Below are 18,664 nucleotides of genomic sequence, written 5' to 3'. Positions count from 1 at the left end.
ATATATAATATATATAAATAAATAATATAAAATATAAAATATGAATATAAATATAATTAAATGAAATATAAATAAGAAATAAATAATAGAAAATAATATATAAAATATATAAAAATATATTTATATATAATATGTATATAAATAATATCAATAAATAATATAAGATATAAATATGAAAAAAAATAAAATACAAATAATAAATAAATAACAATGAATACTAGAAATAAAATAGAGATAATCTCGTTTCCCAGGAGCAACCCACTGAGAGCAGCCTGGCAGTGGCTGTTCCCCGGGCCGGGGTCTCCGGGGTCTCCAGGGGCTCTGGGGTCTCCAGGGGCTCCGGGGGCTCCGGGCGCTCCGGGGTCTCTGGGGGCTCCAGGGGCTTCGGGGGCTCCCGGGACTCCAGGGGTTCCGGGGTCTCTGGGGTCTCCGGGGACTCCGGGGTCTCTGGGGGCTCTGGGTGCTCTGGGGTCTCCGGGGGCTCCAGGGGCTCCGGGGGCTCTGGGGGCTCCGGGGTCTCCGGGGGCTCCAGGGGCTCCGGGGGCTCTGGGGGCTCCGGGGGCTCCGGGAGCTCCAGGGGCTCCGGGCGCTCCGGGGTCTCTGGGTGCTCCGGGGGCTCTGGGGTCTCTGGGTGCTCCGGGCGCTCCGGGGTCTCTGGGGGCTCCGGGGGCTCCGGGGGTCCCGGCCGTTCCCGTGTGCGCCTTTGCTCCTTGACTCGGTCGCACAGTGTTCAGCATGATCATCATGTGCACCATCCTGACCAACTGCGTGTTCATGACCTTCAGCAACCCGCCCGAGTGGTCCAAGAACGTCGAGTGAGTGCGGAGGTCACATCTGGCCCCCAGATGTTGAGTTCGGGAACCGCCCAAAAGGGCCCGGGGCCTCCCTGGGCTTCTGCTTCTCATTGCTCCCCAAGTTTTGTTTTTCTTTGTGGCTTTTGTGGCTTATTTTTTATTTAATTTTTTTTTTATTATTATTATTTAATGGTTTGGTTTGGTTTGGTTTGGGTATTGGATTTTTTTGTTGGTGTTTTTTTTTAAATGGGATTTTTTTTTTTGGTTTTGTTTTTGTCCTGGTTAGGTTTTTTTGTGGGTTTTTGTTTGTTTTGAGTATTGGATTTTTCGGGGGTTTTTTTTTTGGTTTTTTAATGGGATTGTTTTTGTTTTTGTGCTGGTTAGGATTTTTGTGGGTTTTTTTGTTAATTTGTTTGTTTTGAGTATTGGATTTTTTGGAGGGTTTTAGGGTTTTTTTGGTTTTGTTTTTTTTATGGGATTTTTTTTTGTTTTTGTTTTTGTGCTGGTTAGGATTTTTGTGGGTTTTTTTGTTAATTTGTTTGTTTTGAGTATTGGATTTTTTGGAGGGTTTTAGGGTTTTTTTGGTTTTGTTTTTTTTATGGGATTTTTTTTTGTTTTTGTTTTTGTGCTGGTTAGGATTTTTGTGGGTTTTTTTGTTAATTTGTTTGTTTTGAGTATTGGATTTTTTGGAGGGTTTTTTGGGTTTTTTTTGGGTTTTTTTTTGGTTTTATGGGATTTTTTTTTTGAGGTTTTGTGCTGGTTAGGGGTTTTTTTGTGGTTTTTTTTTTTTGTTTGTTTTGAGTATTGGATTTTTTGGAGGGTTTTTTGGGTTTTTTTTGGGTTTTTTTTTGGTTTTATGGGATTTTTTTTTTGAGGTTTTGTGCTGGTTAGGGGTTTTTTTGTGGTTTTTTTTTTTTTTTTTTTTTGTTTTGGGTGTTGGTTTTTTTGGGGGGTTTTTTGGTTTTTTTTTTTTTTAATGGGATTTTTGCTGGTTAGGTTTTTTTTGTGGTTTATTGTGGGTTTTTTTTTGTTTGTTTGTTTCTTTTGAGTGTTGGATTTTTGGAGGGTTTTTTGGTTTTTTTTTGTTTTTTTAATGGTAATTTTTTTTGTCTGTTTTGAGTATTGCATTTTTTGGGGGGTTTTTTTTGTTTTTATGGGATTTTTTTTTCGTTTTCTGCTGGTTAGGTTTTTTTTGTGTTTTTTGTGAGTTTGGGGTTTTTTTGTTTGTTTTGAGTTTGGATTTTTTGTTTGGTTTTTTTTTTAATAGGATTTTTTTGTTTTTCTGCTGGTTAGGGTTTTTTTGTGGTTTTTTGTCGATTTTTTTTTGTTGGTTTGTTTTGAGTAGTGGATTTTTTGGGTTTTTTTGGGGGGTTTTTTTTTGGTTTTTTTAAATGGGATTTTTTTGTTTTTGGTTTTTGTTCTGGTTAAGGGATTTTTGTGGTTTTTTGTGTTTTTTTTTAATTTGTTTTGTTTTGAGGATTGGATTTTTTGGGTTTTTTTGGGGGGTTTTTTTTTGGTTTTTTTAAATGGGATTTTTTTGTTTTTGGTTTTTGTTCTGGTTAAGGGATTTTTGTGGTTTTTTGTGTTTTTTTTTTAATTTGTTTTGTTTTGAGTATTGGATTTTTTGGGTTTTTTTGGGTTTTTTTATGGGATTTTTTTTTTTTTTTTGGTTTTTGTTCTGGTTAAGGGATTTTTGTGGTTTTTTGTGGTTTTTTTTTTAAATTTGTTTTATTTTGAGTATTGTATTTTTTGGTTATTTTTTGTTTTTTTTAATGGGATTTTTTTTGTTTTTGTTTTTGTGCTGCTTAGTTTTTTTTTTTTGTTTTTTTTTTTTTTTTGTAGGCTATTTTTTTTTCAAATCCCTGAAAACCTTTTACTTAAACCAAAACCCACAATCCACTTTTTTCCCCCACTACTAAACCAACACCTCCTTGCCGCAGGTACACGTTCACCGGGATTTACACGTTCGAATCGCTGGTGAAAATCATCGCCAGAGGTTTCTGTATAGATGGCTTCACCTTCCTGAGGGATCCCTGGAACTGGCTGGATTTCAGTGTCATCATGATGGCGTGAGTTGTGCTTTTCCTGGGATTTCTGTGCCGGGAGGGAGGGGACGAGGCCTTGGCCGGAGGGAAAGTTCTACAAGGAAAAAGAAAAAAATCGAGGAAAACTTCAATGAACCCCCTTGGTTTGTCCCAGGAAGTTTTTAGCCTGGTGGGATTTCAGCTCTGAGCTGCAGCAGCACGGAGTTGGTGGAGTTGTTAGTGCAAAAAAAAAAAATTTAAAAAATAGGTTTTTTTGGAAATTTCCTTGATTAATACAAGGTTTGAGGTGATTCACCAGAGGGGCAGATCAGCAGAGGGACCAACATCTTTAAATTCCAGTCTCTAGCACTCCTTCCTTGGGCTGTGACTGGAGGCTGGACTGTGATTAACCCATTAATAACCCATTAATGACCTGTTAATAAGCCATTTTAGCCAATTAATAACCTGTTAACAAGCCATTTTAACCCATTAATAACCTGTTAACAAGCCATTTTAACCCATTAATAACCTGTTCATAAGCCATTTTAGCCCATTTATAACCTGTTAACAAGCCATTTTAGCCCATTAATAACCTGTTAATAAGCCATTTTAACCCATGAAGCTGCAGGGTCAGAAAGGAGACATTTGATTTTCCTTCCTTGTTTTTTTCTCTTGTGCTGGGTTGGGCTGATACTGAGGATCATGGGCTTGTCTGAGTCACATCAGGAAACACACCCTAAATTCTTGCTTTTTTCCATATTTTCCTTTTTTTTTTGCCCTGAGCTGATCCTGGCTCAGACTTGGTCCTGCTGATGGACACGTGGTCTTTGTCACTGCTAATCTGAGTCGCTGGTGAAGAAATCTTTTTGCCCTTTCACACTTTATTTTGGGAGTATTGCATGTGGCAAGCTCGGGCTCCCAAATTCACCAAATTCTGATGGAGCAGAGATCGCAGAGGAAGGCTCAGGAGCTGCATTTCCAAGGCTTCAGAGCACTAATAATATTTAATAATATCTAATAATATTTAATATTTATTTAATAATATTTAATAATATTTAATATTTATTTAATAATATTTAATAATATTTACTATTTATTTAATAATATTTAATAATAGTTAATAATATTTTTCTTCGCCCAAGATTGTTGAGTTTCCCGAGATTTCGCGTTTTCCTTCCTTTCAGTTGTTTATTTAAATTATAACCAAAGAATTGAGTGTTGTCCATGAAAACCAACACCCAGGAGCTCCCAAAACCCGAGTTTTACCCCAGAGCAGGTGAGGATCTGTGTGAGCTCCCAGTGTGGCTGCACACAGACCAAATCCCACCTGGCACTTACCAATCCCTTCATTTCTCCAGAAATTACCAAATCCCACCAGTTTTAAGGCACTGGTCTGCAAGGAATGTCCCAAATCCCTCACTGGTGTCTGTAACCCTTTCCTTTCCAGAGGCCAGGCTTTACCTGTAGGCTCTGTACAATTCTTTTTGTGTCAAGGGCATCATTTAAACCACACTGAGAGGTTTTTTAAAGCCCTTGAGGCCTTTCTGCAGCAGGAGAAATCTTGAAATCTTGTTGAGCATTTCTTTGCTTTTTCATACCAAGTTTCTCCCCACGCAGCACAGAGGAAATATTCTGTAAGCTGGGGTAAAATATAATATAATATTTTAAATATTATAATATAATAAAAATATAATTCCTGTTACTTTGCCCCAAGCCTCTTCTCCCCTGTGTACCTTGGGGGAGAAAAATCAAACCTTCCTGTGGCTCACAAACAGACACTGAAGCATAAAGGATTAAAAATGGAGGATGCTAATTAAAATGAAGGATGCTAATTAAATGGAAGGATGTTAATCAAAGCAGAAGATGATTATGTTTTCTTAAAAACATGAAGTGAAGCGAATGTACCTGAAACCCCTGATCTGAGGTACAGTCATGGAATCATGGATTGGTTTGGATTGGGAGGGACCTTAAAGCTCATCCAGTCCCATCCCCTGCCCTGGGCAGGGACATTTCCCCCCAGCCCGAGTTGCTCAGGGTGATGTCACCAAAATCTCAAATAATTGGCATTTTTACAACTGCCTTCTTCTGCAGAGGTTCAAAGTTCCAAATTCTCCTTCGGAGTGTGTGAAGTTTGGGGCACCATGACATGAAAAAGATCTGAAGCTGTTGGAGAGGGTCCAAAGCAGGCTCTGGAGGAGTGGCTCAGGGCTCTGGGGCTGTTCAGCTGGAGAAGAGACTGAGGGGAGACTCACTGGGGGCTGCAGCTTCATCCTGTGGGGCAGCTCCCATCTCTGCTCCCTCTGACCAGGGCCAGGACACGAGGGAAGCACTGCAGCTCTGCCAGGGGAGGGAAATCAGGAGAAGATTCTTCTCCCAAGGGGGTTCAGGCACTGCCCAGGCTGCCCAGGCAATGGGCACAGCCCTGAGGCTGCCAGAGCTCCAGGAGCTGCTCCCAGGGTGGGATTTTTGGGGTGTCTGTGCAGGACTAGGAGCTGCAGTGGATGATCCTTGGGGTCCCTCCCAACAGGACATTCCATGATTCCAGCTGAGGATGGATATCCAACCATGTACCCGGGCAAGCTGCTTGAGGAGCAGAGAGACTTAAAGCACGTTTTACCCCCGCACCTCTGTCTCTCTCTCTCTCTCTCTTTCCAAATGCCACTTCTGAAGCGTTTTAAATCACAAGCTGTTTCCTACAAGCAGACAATTTTATGCAAAGGAAGGCGACCCCAACGGTGCCATTAACTCTGGTTTAATTCTGCAGGTATATAACAGAGTTTGTAAACCTAGGCAATGTTTCAGCTCTGCGCACTTTCAGGGTTCTGAGAGCTTTGAAAACTATTTCTGTAATTCCAGGTAAGGCGGCCCCGGTTGGTGTTTAGCTGTCGGGTACAGGCCCCTGTGAGTGACGTATTGCTTTGTCTGTAGTTGTTGTTTGATTTTGGTGTGTGTATTGTCATGGTGTTTTTTGTGTGTGACCTCCCTCATTGCAGATATGTCACAGAGTTTGTGGACCTTGGGAATGTCTCAGCATTGAGAACTTTCAGAGTTCTCCGAGCTTTGAAAACTATCTCTGTAATTCCAGGTGAGAACCATTCAGCATTCGAGGCTGGGCTTGTGTGTGTGTCTCCTCTCTGTATTTCCCCTCCCCTCCTGCACTGCTCATTCCTCAGAAATGGCACTGGGGTTTTTTGCATGGGATTTGCAGTCTGTGTAACAAAGCAGTTTGAAATCCAGGCTCCTGGGCCATCAAATTATGGGATGAACAGGCTGTTACTCCATATTTTTCTGTCTGTACACACATTTCGTACTGATCTCTGAGACTAAAGCCAGGCTTTAAAGTTTAATTCCAGATGAAAAGGATCAGGCTCCTCCTCGGGCTGAGCAGTTTCTGCCTCAGGGACTCGCCCTGTTATTGTCAGTGTTTTTGGAGTTGCTTTAGGAATAATTTTATAAAGCAACAGAGCAAAACCCAACTAAGATTAAAACCTTTTTGCCCATTTCCTGTGCGACCCCAGAGCTGGACTTGTCAGGACCACCCTTCCCAAAGCTGCTGCTGGACTTGTAACTCAGCTGGGTGTCACAGGGTGAGCAGTGGCCCTTCCTTTGGGACACCATGGGGACATTATGGACTGAGAATCCCAGAATTCCAGTCTGGTTTGGTTTGGGAGGCACCTTAAAGCTCATCTTGTTCCACCTTCTGCCCTGAGCAAGAACACCTTCCACTGGACCAGTTTAACCCCAGCTCTGTCCAGCCTGGCCTGGAACACTTCCTGATCCTGAATTCTTGTACAGAAAAGCTTCATGCCCATGGTTTCTCAAAAGTGCACCTAATTCTGAGGTTAAGCTCAGGCCTCAGGTCTTACAGGCACTCAGACATCTTCAGCTTTTTGCTTTCACTCCTCGATGAGTTTTGGCCTCAGTTCCTTTGTGGTTTGTTCCCTCCTGCATTCCCTGATCCTGCAGTGCCGGTTCTGTCTCAGAATTGTTGAGTTGTAGGGCACATCCCTTTTGTCCCATCCCAGACTGCCAACCCCATCAGCTGTACCTGCCTGTTGTGCATGATGATGATGATGATGATGATGATGATGATGATGGTGGTGGTGGTGGTTGTGATGCTGCTATGTGGCACCTGCTTTCCTTGCACCCAGTGAGAACATGCTGGACTGATGCTCCTACTGAGCCTTCCTTCATATCTGGAATATTTAAGATATTTTATATCTATATTTAATAATATATATTGATGTTTAAGAGCAAAAGACCTTTGGGAATTGCTGTCAGCAGTGGGTCTGAGGGGTGGTTGTCGTTCTCTCAGCCTGCTCCAGAGAGCTCTGGCGTGCTCAGAGGAGAAGCATTGATGTTAAAACCAGTTTTGCCTGTGTTCTGCTTTTCTTAATTGTAGCAACGTGGAGATGATGCAGCTTTCAGGAGCTGGTTGCTGGCTGTGTGACAGCATGCCTTGTGTTCCCGTGGAGGGGACAGAACAGCTCAGTTTTGGATCATTCTCTCCATAGAATTCAAAACTTAAGGAGTTTTGTTTCAAACGGCAGGGGTTGGGCTGAGCCCTGCTAAGTTCAGCACATTTTTGATGTAATTTTTTATCAGAGGGACAATTTGCTGCGTATTTTGATTGAATAAAAGGGATGGTTTGCCACACATAGCCAAGGGGATCCTGTTTGGGTGTTGGGGACACTGATCATACCTGAAATGGCAAAAACTTGGGGGTTTTGGGGGAGGATTGTCCAAGTGTGTTTCTGCAGGACACATCTTGGCCCCCTCCATTTTGTGACAGCAGGAGGAGTCTAAAGCATTTGAATAATTGGCCTTTGGGTTATTTAATTTGAAAGCATAAAGTGCTCTTTATGGGTTTTACCACTGTCATTTTGCAAGGAAAAGGTGATTTTTAGAATGCACTCAATATTCAAATACAAAGGGGCTCCCTTTCTGCTTCAGCACATGGAATGGGAATTTTAACTCTGTGCTGAGCTACTGAGGAGCTCATTTTAGTGTTTTGAGTGCCATCTACACCTTGTGTCAATAACTGGGATTAAGATGTGTTTGAGACAAGATAAAAATGGGAAATACCACCAGAATTTGACACGCCACAGACAAAATTCTATGGATCTGTGTGACATGGGCAAACTGTGACTCCCATGAGCTAAACCACCAAAATATCCCTTTTTTTTGGTTGGAAAACCTGTATGAAACCCTGATGGTCTCAAGAAATTTTCCATATTGGCACGTGAGTTCTTATATTTTAATTGCCAGGTGGGGACACACCTGGGCCACACCTGCATTCCACAGGATCCAGGGAAACCTGGACCCGCGGAGCACGGGGTGGTGGCTGCAGCTGGGAGTTGTTGGAGTTGTGTTTGTCCTGCTGCCAGTCCTGTCCTGGTTCCAAACTTCTCCTGGCACACCTGAGAGAGAGCAGCACCCAAAAGCAGGAGCCCAGGTGTTGGTGCCCGTGGGTGCATGTGCAGGGCAGAGCCGTGGGATGAGCATGGCAAGAGGTGCTGGGGGTGATGTGTCTGCCACAACAGCAAAATCCTGCTCTGTCTTGGAAAATCCATGGAAAGTTTGGGTGGTGGGGGTAAATGACACTTCAAAATAGGATTTTTTATAAGGAATGTGGCTGCAACTGTTTGTTTTGGAAGGTTTGTGTTCCTGGGATGGGTCTAACCTCTGTTGGCTTACAAGGGTTTTGTAGGAGGAGGTTGGAAGGGACCAAGGTTTCTGCTCCAGGATTTATTGCAAAATGTTCATGTGGTCTCAGCTGGAACCTTAGATCTGACTGACCCCAAATCCAGCAGTGATTTATTATTTTTTTTTTCTCCTTCTTCCCTTCACTGCTCATTTATAAACCACAGAATCATCCTACTTCACACCAGAAAGAGTGACTAAAAGAACCCAATTCCGTGCTGTTTCTGCATCCAGAATTCTAGCTAGTTTAGACCCGTCGCCTAAAAACTGATTCTGAGTTCTCCCCACTCATGAGTTTTGCCTCTCACAGACCAGAATGGTGTAGGAAACCAGCAGGATTCCTTTGGGAATTTCTTATTTTTGATCCTGAGCCTGTTAATGATCCCGGTGGCCTCAGTAAATCCCAAAGCACCGACGCTGTGGGTGAAGCCCTGCCCTGGCTGTAACCAAAGCCACCTCTGAAAGGGAAGATTGTGCTCCTGCAAGGGAGGGGAAGTGCTGAGGTAGTTCAGTTGAGCAGGAGAAACCCAAGACGTGGAGAGTTAAAGGTATTTGATCTCTGTGAGTTGTTGCAGCCTGTGCCAGCGAGCTCGGCTCGAACACGGCTCAACATGTCCACGAGGATTTTCGTGGCAGCAAATCCCAATTTGATCCTCGTTTGACAAACCTTGTGTGTGTGGAGGAGCACTGATTCCCCACCTTCTGCAGTCCTGCTACGAGGCTCAGGCACTCTCAGGGACAAATGTTGGGATTTGGTTTGTTCTGACCCATCCTTGCCTCCATCCCAGTGTTGTACTGGCTGGAAATCCCAGGAACCTCCACCACTCATAGCCACAGCCTTTCCCACCACAGAGTCACTCTAAGGTACTGTATTAATCTGGATTTTCAGCGTGTTTTCCTTCTGCAGGAGTGATTTCTAGTCTTATTTCCTTCTCCACAGGCTTGAAGACCATCGTGGGTGCCCTGATCCAGTCCGTGAAGAAGCTGTCGGATGTGATGATCCTGACGGTTTTCTGTCTCAGTGTCTTTGCCCTCATTGGGCTCCAGCTGTTCATGGGCAATTTAAGGAACAAGTGTGTGATTTGGCCAATTAATGTGAACGAGACCTTCCTGGATAATGGCTCCAGGGGCTTTGACTGGGAGGAATACACCAACAATATGTGTAGGTATTTCTACACTGAAGCTCCCTAAAACCTCCTGACTTGGCTCAGTGCAGGAATTCCAACATGTTTCATGCTGTGCTGTGTCTGGTTTTCACAGTGAAAACCCCATGTGCAGAAGTTTCTCAGGGCTTTTTCTTTTTGGATCTGACCTTGTTGAGATGTTCCTAGTTGAGTTCATCCTTTGGAAGGGTTTGGATGTGCTCTTTTGGCTAAATAGTTAGTCCAAAATATATTTTTACTCATAAATTTCTCAGCAGTGCTTTTTGGGGAGCTTTTAAGTGAAGGTTTTAATGGTGTTATAGTCTCTTAAATCCTCTAACTCCATATGTGTGTGAATGTAACCTCTTCTTTTTCATCTTTAGCAAATTTTTACATCATTCCTGGCGCCCCCGACCCTTTGCTCTGTGGTAACAGCTCAGATGCAGGGTGAGTGTTGAGCTTCATTAACAATCAATCAGCTGTCCCTGATGTTACCTAAATCTGGCAAAACCTCTGGAATATTCCCTGTTGCTTCCTCTGTTGGTTCTGGTGTTATTTCACCAGGTTTCAAATTTCTTAACCTAATTATGAATCCATTGCTGATGCAATGTAAGGGACATTTTCCCTGTCAGGGGGCAGCTCTGGCCACCAGTGGTTGCCAGTGACATTATTTCCCTCTGAATCCAATCAGAGAAGGGTGGATGGAGGCTCAGAAATGTGAACTTGCCACGTGCTGTTGGTTTTCCACCCCGACCTTCAGCTCTGAAGACCCTTCTGGCCCAAGCTCCTGCCTTGGGCTCAGGCTTAGGGAAAAGCTGCACCTCGCAGTGTCTCGTTTCCACAGGACGGGGAGAGCAGGGCTTTCCTGAAATGCTGTCCTTAAATGATGTGGAAAGAGCTGCTTTTGTTGGGAGAGTGGTGGCAGTGAGCAGGGAGAGCCCTGACCTGGCTGTTGTCCCCCCCCAGCCAATGTCCAGAGGGGTACACGTGCATGAAGGCAGGACGGAACCCCAACTACGGCTACACGAGCTTTGACACCTTCAGCTGGGCTTTCCTGGCTTTGTTTCGCCTTATGACTCAGGACTTTTGGGAAAACTTGTATCAATTAGTGAGTAAACGCTTTCCTTTGGTGTTGTACGTGGGGAGGATTTGGGGGTAGAACGGGGAAGGGAAATGTGAGAAGCTTTGTTTTATTCCTTTCGAAAAGAGTGCAAGTAAAGCTCCACAGTGAGGTTTTTTTTGGGGGGAGGAAGGGGACATTGCCTGTCAGCAGGAGTTGGACTTGAGGTCCAGAAGGGATGGTGGGTCCAGCTGAGCTGTGAATTAATTCAGGAGGAGACTCAGCACTGGCTGCAGGAGGCTGTGAGCATTCAGCTCTGCTCACAGAGGGTGCTCAGGCTCTTTGGAGGGCACAGAGTTTTCTCCTGACCTGAGGGTGCTTTGGGGACCTTGCTGAAGCAGCTTTTTCTGGATTTGGTTTGTTTTAAGGGAGTCTGAGCATTGGGTTTCACACTGTGCCTTTGAATTCTTTTCAGTTTGGATGCTCCCTTAAGGGAAGAAGGTGGATGTCACCTTTTGTGTTCATGGCTAAGGAATGTGCAGGGGAAGTGCTGAGCTCTGGAATATTCAGCACTGTTGGATTTTCTTAGAAATTCAGGTCAAGAAACTTGGGATCAGCTCTTGCATCTCATGTCAGGGAATCCTGAAGTTGCTTTTTTTCCCCTTTTCTAATCCCACTGCCATTCTTTTCCACTTTCAGACTTTACGAGCGGCAGGAAAAACCTACATGATCTTCTTTGTGCTGGTGATCTTTGTGGGATCCTTCTACCTGGTGAATCTGATTTTGGCTGTGGTGGCCATGGCCTACGAGGAGCAGAACCAGGCCACCCTGGAGGAGGCAGAGCAGAAGGAGGCAGAATTCAAGGCCATGTTGGAACAGTTGAAAAAGCAGCAGGAGGAAGCACAGGTGAGAAAAAAAACCCAATTCCTCTCCGTAAGGGTGGTGAGGCCCTGGCCCAGGTTGCCAGAGAAGCTGATTTTACTACCTTCACAAGCAGACTATAAAAATTCTAAGAAATTCTGGCCACAAGTGTCTTCCAAGGAGAGAATAAACATCTCAATCCTGCCCCAAAATCGCATTAAGCCAAACTCTTTCTTCAAGCAGAAAATGGAGCATTGATGGTGGAAAGATGTGATTTCTTTTTCCTTCCTTTGCCTGCACCCTCAGGCTGCTGCCATGGTCACCTCGGCAGGGACGGTGTCTGAAGATGCTGTGGAGGATGATGGTGGGGGGAGGATGTCTCGGAGCTCCTCGGAGATTTCCAAGCTCAGTTCCAAGAGTGCCAAGGAGCGTCGGAACAGGAGGAAGAAGCGGAAGGACAAGGAGCTGTCGGAAGGAGATGAGAAGTGTGACAATGAGAAGGTGTTCAAGTCGGAATCCGAGGATGGCATGAGGAGGAAGGCGTTCAGGCTGCCAGATAACAGGCTGGGAAGGAAGTTTTCCATCATGAACCAGGTAGTTTTCTGTTCCTTCACTAATGTTTGTGGTTGGGGTCAGGATAATATTCTGCTTTAGGTTCCTGTTGGCATCTCAAGGGTTCTGCCCGCTGTCCTAAACTGTGTTGGGTCAGGAGAACACTTAGAGCCCGAGTTGATGACTCTCACACACACTTCCCCTGGCAGGAATTATTCCTGAAGAATCCAGCCAGGTAACTCCTCCACTGAGACAGCTCAACCAGCCAGGAGCGAGCAGCTCTCACGGTGCAGCCAAGGAGTGAGGGGTGGAGAGGGAGGGAAACAGATGGACAGAGGCCATTCACAAGCACCTGGAGTGCCAGGACAAGTGGCAATGGCTTCCCAGTGCAGAGGACAGGGCTGCATGGGATACTGGGAAGAAATTCCCCTTCTGTGAGGGTGGGGAAGCCCTGGAACAGGTTGCCCAGAGAAGCTGTGGCTGCCCCGTCCGTGGAAGTGTCCAGGGGTTGGACAAGGCACAATGGTCAGGGGTGGAACTGGACAATCTTCAAAGTCCCTCTCAAACCAAACCAAGCCATTGAGTGATTGTAGGAAACCACCCAGCAGGGCTTTGTGCCCATCCTCCTCACTGTGGGGGTAAAGCACACGGCACTCCATTTCCTTCATGGTGGAAAAAGCTGGTTTTTATTCCCCTAACTCCGTTTTTATTCCGTTTCACAGACCTCGTGTGGCACTCCACTTGGTCAGTAGATCCTTGCCAATTACTTATTGGTTAATAAAAGTTGTAAATGTTGTAAAATGCACGGATTGGTCACTCAAACCCTTGTTTGTGAGAGATCATTTCCATTTTTCTAATTAACAGTGTAGAGTTAAGTCCAACAGTGTAGTTTCTATCTAAACACTTTACACAGGTGCCAGTTGTTTGTGACCCAGCAATAAATTTGTTTTAACAATTAGTTAACATTTAACAATTAGTTAACAAACTGCTCACAACGGGATTGCTTTCACATGGGAAATGCAAAATGCCAGCTTGGCTTAGAAGAAATGGCTTCTAAAAGAAAGAAGAATTGGCTTCTAAAAGAAAGAAATGACTTCTAAAATCAGAGATAGAAGGCCTGATTTTGAGAGGCCTTTATAATTTTTCCCGAAATGGCTTCTAAAAGAAAGAAGAATTGGCTTCTAAAAGAAAGAAATGACTTCTAAAATCAGAGATAGAAGGCCTGATTTTGAGAGGCCTTTCTTTATAATTTTTCCACCCGAAATAGTAATTCCCACCTTAAATAATAATTTCCCCACCTTAAAAAATAACTCTTCCACCTTCCACTCACTCTGTCCTTCCCCTGCTCCCCCAGTCTCTCCTCAGCATCCCGGGCTCCCCTTTCCTCTCCCGCCACAACAGCAAGAGCAGCATCTTCAGCTACAAGGGGCGCTTCCGCGACCCGGGCTCGGAGAACGAGTTCGCCGACGACGAGCACAGCACGGTGGAGGAGAGCGAGGGCAGGAGGGACTCGCTCTTCATCCCCATCCGCGGCCGCGACCGGCGCAGCAGCTACAGCGGCTACAGCGGCTACAGCCAGGGCAGCCGCTCCTCGCGCATCTTCCCCACGCTGCGCCGCAGCATCAAGAGGAACAGCACCGTGGACTGCAACGGCGTCGTGTCGCTCATCGGAGGGCCGCCCTCCAGCATGCCTGGGGGCCGCATCCTGCCCGAGGTAGCTGCTGAGCGTGGTCTGGTCAGACAAGCATGGTCAGAGCAGTGTGGTCAAATGAGTGTGGTTTGACCAGCGTGGTCTGCTGAGCATGGTCTGACCACCATGGTCTGACCAGCGTGGTCTGCTGAGCATGGTCTGACCACCATGGTCTGACCTGCCTGGTCTGCTGAGCATGGTCTGACCAGCATGGTCTGACCAGCCTGGTCTTCTGAGCATGGTCTGACCAGCATGGTCTGACCAGCATAGTCAGATGAGCTTGGTCTGACAGCATGGTCTGACCAGTGTGGTCTGCTGAGCATGGTCTGGTCATCATGGTCTGGTCACATGAGCATGGTCTGCTGAGCATGGTCTGCTGAGCATGGTCAGATGAGCTTGGTCTGACAGCATGGTCTGACCAGTGTGGTCTGACCAGGATGCCCATCTCTTTGGTTCTTGTACAGAGAATTAATGACGTTGTATGTAATTAGAAATGTTCTGTAAAATACAGTCCGTAATTTGTCTAAGGCTGCAGAGCACTGGTCCAACAGAAAAAAGGGCTTGAGTTTTGGTTGGGCCACTTGCATGTTGTAAGAAGGTGGGAAGGACAGAGGGATACACAGAATATAGAAAACACAGAGTATGGAAATGCAGACTGAGTGCTGCATTTCTGGGCTCAGAGTGGGTAAGAGAGAAGACTCCAGTCTGTATTAATCACCATCTGAATTTTTCAGGGTACCACTGAAATCGAAATTAGGAAGAAGCCTGGTGGGTCTCTCTTGGTCTCAATGGATCAGGTGAACGCGTCCTATGGAAGGAAGGATCGGACCAACAGTGTCATGACTGGGTTGACCAACACCCTTGTTGAGGGTAGGTGTGATTCGGGGATTAGAGGGGCACTCTTGAGCCCCTTCCAGTGCCTAAAGGGGCTCCGGGAGAGCTGGAGACAGACTTTGGACAGAGGGCTGGAGGGACAGGACACAGGGAATGGCTTCCCACTGGATGGGATGCTGGGAAGGAATTCTTCCCTGTGAGGGTGGGGTTGCCCAGAGAAATTGCCCCATTCTTGGAAGTGTCCAGGGTCAGGTTGGGCAAGCCTTGGAGCAACCTGATCTAGTGGAATTCAGCTCCCCCTGCTTTAAAGCAGTACATATTAATGCATGGTTTTGCCTAAATCTGCTTCTTTTGGGTCTTTATTAATAAAGAAATATTTATTAGACTTGATTTTCCTTGGTTTTGGCATCCGAATTGCACAGAGATGGAGGTAAAGGCGACAAAAGAGTTGTAACTTTACAATGAAGAGAGTGCAGTGTGGAGATCAGAGGAGTAAGGCAGTGTCAGGTCCGGGTGTTCTGTCATCTCCAAGCACTGGAGAGACCTTCCTTTGCTCCAGGCTGTAGGAGAGAAGGATTGGAGCTGCACTGGGAGCTGTGACAGCTGTCAGAAGAGAAAGGGGCTGTTGGCTGGTGGGAATTCTGGAATGGACAGCACATGAAGATGAGATTTCCCAATATGTCATGCAGGAGCCAGCAAGAATTCATGAACAGCAGCCACATGCGGTTGATGATCTCAAATTCCTGCTGTCTCCTGCAAGAAAATTGTAGGAAAACTAAATATACTTAGAAACAGAGCAGGGTTTTGCTGCCGCTCCCCTCCTGCGCAAACGCCTACGGGCTCCAGTGCCACGGGCCTCTTTTTAACTTCAGAAATTCCAAGGCAACTAAATACTAAGCAACCAGAGAACCAATGGGAAGGAGAGCACAGTGGTCCTTTCCCTTCCCCTAAAAAATAAAAGGTGAGGGTGCACAGCTGCACGGCCTGACTGGAACCAGCAAGTCAACAAATGGGGGCAACTCCTCATTTGTATTTTTTTTTTCCTAAGCACTTGAGATAGGCCAGTGTAAAAAAGAAAAAAAAAAAAAAAAAGGTGGACACAGCATTTCTGTGTTTGATTTCTGTAAATGAATGTAGTTAGTCTTAATCAGGTTATTCCTGTTGAAAATCCTTTGCAGCATTATGTCACCTCTTTCCTCTTTTAGACCACGTCTGTGTTCAGCACAGAATTCATCTCAGTTATTTAAAAACTGGCAGCAAAGGCAGTTTGGAATCTGTAACTTTTAACTGCTTTACCTTGATCAGTTCCGAGTTAAATATAGCCCTTCATTTGGAATAATTTGCATTGAATCATCCTGGTGGGGCTGAAGCACAGGGTTAGAGCTGCAGTTATGGTGACCTGGTGCAGGTGTTGTGTAGGGACAAAGGAGAAGCCATGGAGCTCGGTAAAATAATGAAATCCCAGAATCCAGGAATCCTTGAGGTTGGGAAAGAGCTCCAAGGTCGTTGAGTCCCACCTGTGACCAATCCCCCCCTTGTCACCCAGCCCAGAGTGCTGAGTGCCACATCCTGTCACTGCTTGGACATGCCCAGGGGACTCCAAAGCTCCCTGATCACCCTTTCCATTGAGCATTCTCCCTGATGTCCAGCCTGCCCACAGACTTGACCCAGCTCTTCTCTCGTGTCACCTCCGTGGCCATTTTCACAAAGTTCAGTGTTTTAATTCTTCAGCCTCAGAGACGAAGCCTGAACTCTGTTTTGTTTTGTACCTGCAGAGCTGGAAGAGTCCCAGAGGAAGTGTCCCCCTTGCTGGTACAAATTTGCCAATACCTTCCTGATCTGGGAATGCCACCCCTACTGGATGAAGCTGAAGGAGATTGTGAACTTAATTGTCATGGATCCTTTTGTTGACTTGGCCATCACCATCTGCATCGTGCTGAACACGTTGTTCATGGCCATGGAGCACCACCCCATGACCCCCGAGTTCGAGCACGTGCTCTCTGTAGGAAATCTGGTAAGGAAATCTGCTAAATACTCCCCACAGGTCTGCTCCTGCTGGGGTGCCTGGATTATTGATGTGGGCTTGGACTTTGAATCAATTGCATTGTTGAGACTTAGCCTGGAGAGGAGAAAATAAGCTAAAAATGACTCTTTGCCTGTTCTTTGTCTGTCTCTCCTCCCCGCTCCAGGTTTTCACTGGGATTTTCACAGCAGAAATGTTCCTGAAGCTCATTGCAATGGATCCATACTATTATTTTCAAGAAGGCTGGAACATCTTTGATGGGTTTATTGTCTCCCTGAGTTTAATGGAGCTGAGTCTGGCAGATGTGGAGGGACTTTCCGTGCTGCGATCTTTCCGATTGGTATTCCAAATTCCTGCTCTTTTTCAATGTTATTATCGTGGAGCTACCACAAAGCTTAGAATCTCAGAATCATGAAATGGCCTTAGTTGGAAGGGACCTACAAGGATCTTCTAGTGCAGCTCCTGGCCCTGCACAGGAGCTCAGCAATCCCACCCTGGGCATCCGTGGGAGTGTTGTCCAGACATCCTTTGAGCTGTGGCAGCCCTGGGGCAGTGACCATTCCCTGGGGACCCTGCTCAGTGCCCAGCCAGGGGAAGAACCTTTTCCCAATATCCAACCTATCCCTTCCCTGATACAGCTCCAGCCGTTCCCCTCACATAAGGGATTTTTCCCATTTACATAGGACAAGGAAAGATCACTTTTTCTGGGTTTAGCGGGGACAGAGATCAAGTGGTGCCATTTTTTGTGGTCTCTTCTTTCTTCAGGACTGCTCTTTATGAAATGTGAGCAGCAGCTTGTTGCATTTGGGCAGGGAGGGGTGATTTTTCCTTTGGGAAGGGAGATCTGCGTGTGGGGAATAACTAAGTACAAAATACACAAGCCCAAATTTCTGGAAAGGTTAAGCATTCTCTGCTCTCTGTAACCTCAGTAGCAGAAGCATGGACTTTGTGTAAAACACAAGATGGTTGTCATTTAGGAAGTTCTGCTTTATTTTCCTCTTTGCTTAACATTTGTTTGTTTTGGTGTTTTTTTTTGTTGTAGCTGAGAGTCTTCAAACTGGCCAAGTCCTGGCCCACTCTGAACATGCTGATAAAAATCATTGGTAACTCAGTGGGTGCCTTGGGGAATTTGACCTTGGTGCTGGCCATCATTGTGTTCATCTTCGCCGTGGTGGGAATGCAGCTCTTTGGCAAGAGCTACAAGGAGTGTGTCTGCAAGATCAATCCGGAGTGTGAGCTACCCCGCTGGCACATGCACGATTTCTTCCACTCCTTCCTTATTGTCTTCCGTGTGTTGTGTGGGGAGTGGATTGAGACCATGTGGGATTGTATGGAAGTGGCAGGACAGGCCATGTGCTTGATTGTCTTCATGATGGTCATGGTCATCGGAAATTTAGTGGTCAGTAAATGGTTAATGATGGGCTTTCTTGGTTGCCTCCGGGTGGGGTAGGACTTGGGGAGACCCCCAGGATGAGGGAGTGATGGTTTGTGAGTCTGTTCCTGCTCTGTGGAGGTCCCTCTTGGCCTTTGATCTATCAATAGTAGATTTTGGTAGCACAATGTTAAAGATGTTTTTTGCTTGACGAGGACCTTAAACAGTCACCCGCAAACGAAGCATTTTGCAAGAAAGCTGAAAATACAAAAGCTTCAAAGTGCACAGACCTGACCTGAGGGAAAAGAGAAGCTAAAAGAAGCAAAAACTGGCAATTTAATTGCCAGAAAACTCAATAATTCGGTGCACAGGGGAAGGTCCTGAAGTGTTAAAATGAGGAATGGAGGTTTCTTCTAAAACCTGCCCACTGGCTCAGTCATGAGGTGCTGTTGTGTGCAGGAATGGGCTGTGAAACTGCACGGCCTGTTGTGTGGGAGGTTGGACTAGATCATGATGCTTCCTTCTGGCCTTAAATTTCACGAAGAAAAGGCTGTGGAGGAAAATGTGAGCAAAGAATGAAGTCACATGAACAGTTGCAATTCTTCAAAG

At 45.5% G+C, this 18,664-nt stretch overlaps 1 protein-coding gene across 3 annotated transcripts in view; it reads left to right on the top strand.

Moving 5' to 3' along the window:
• Nucleotides 1-18,664, top strand: part of SCN8A (sodium voltage-gated channel alpha subunit 8) — a 62,683-nt gene that overhangs the window by 21,378 nt on the left and 22,641 nt on the right. For 2 of the 3 annotated variants that reach the window (XM_041400342.1, XM_041400340.1), the window contains exons 4-16: nucleotides 726-815; nucleotides 2,735-2,863; nucleotides 5,812-5,903; nucleotides 9,462-9,683; nucleotides 10,047-10,110; nucleotides 10,630-10,771; nucleotides 11,423-11,629; nucleotides 11,891-12,178; nucleotides 13,491-13,850; nucleotides 14,561-14,696; nucleotides 16,436-16,674; nucleotides 16,850-17,023; nucleotides 17,726-18,082. In XM_041400342.1, the coding sequence (XP_041256276.1) occupies nucleotides 726-815; nucleotides 2,735-2,863; nucleotides 5,812-5,903; nucleotides 9,462-9,683; nucleotides 10,047-10,110; nucleotides 10,630-10,771; nucleotides 11,423-11,629; nucleotides 11,891-12,178; nucleotides 13,491-13,850; nucleotides 14,561-14,696; nucleotides 16,436-16,674; nucleotides 16,850-17,023; nucleotides 17,726-18,082 (2,500 nt within the window). Of the gene's footprint in view, nucleotides 1-725; nucleotides 816-2,734; nucleotides 2,864-5,582; nucleotides 5,675-5,811; nucleotides 5,904-9,461; nucleotides 9,684-10,046; nucleotides 10,111-10,629; nucleotides 10,772-11,422; nucleotides 11,630-11,890; nucleotides 12,179-13,490; nucleotides 13,851-14,560; nucleotides 14,697-16,435; nucleotides 16,675-16,849; nucleotides 17,024-17,725; nucleotides 18,083-18,664 lie in introns of all 3 variants that reach the window. The other variant, XM_041400341.1, reaches the window with a different exon arrangement.

The sequence above is a fragment of the Onychostruthus taczanowskii genome, unplaced genomic scaffold (assembly GCF_017590055.1).
Source record: "Onychostruthus taczanowskii isolate IOZ18803 unplaced genomic scaffold, ASM1759005v1 scaffold178, whole genome shotgun sequence".
NCBI classification, from domain to species: domain Eukaryota; kingdom Metazoa; phylum Chordata; class Aves; order Passeriformes; family Passeridae; genus Onychostruthus; species Onychostruthus taczanowskii.
Note: the sequence above shows the minus strand (reverse complement) of the source record. Positions and strands in the feature narration are given on the sequence as shown.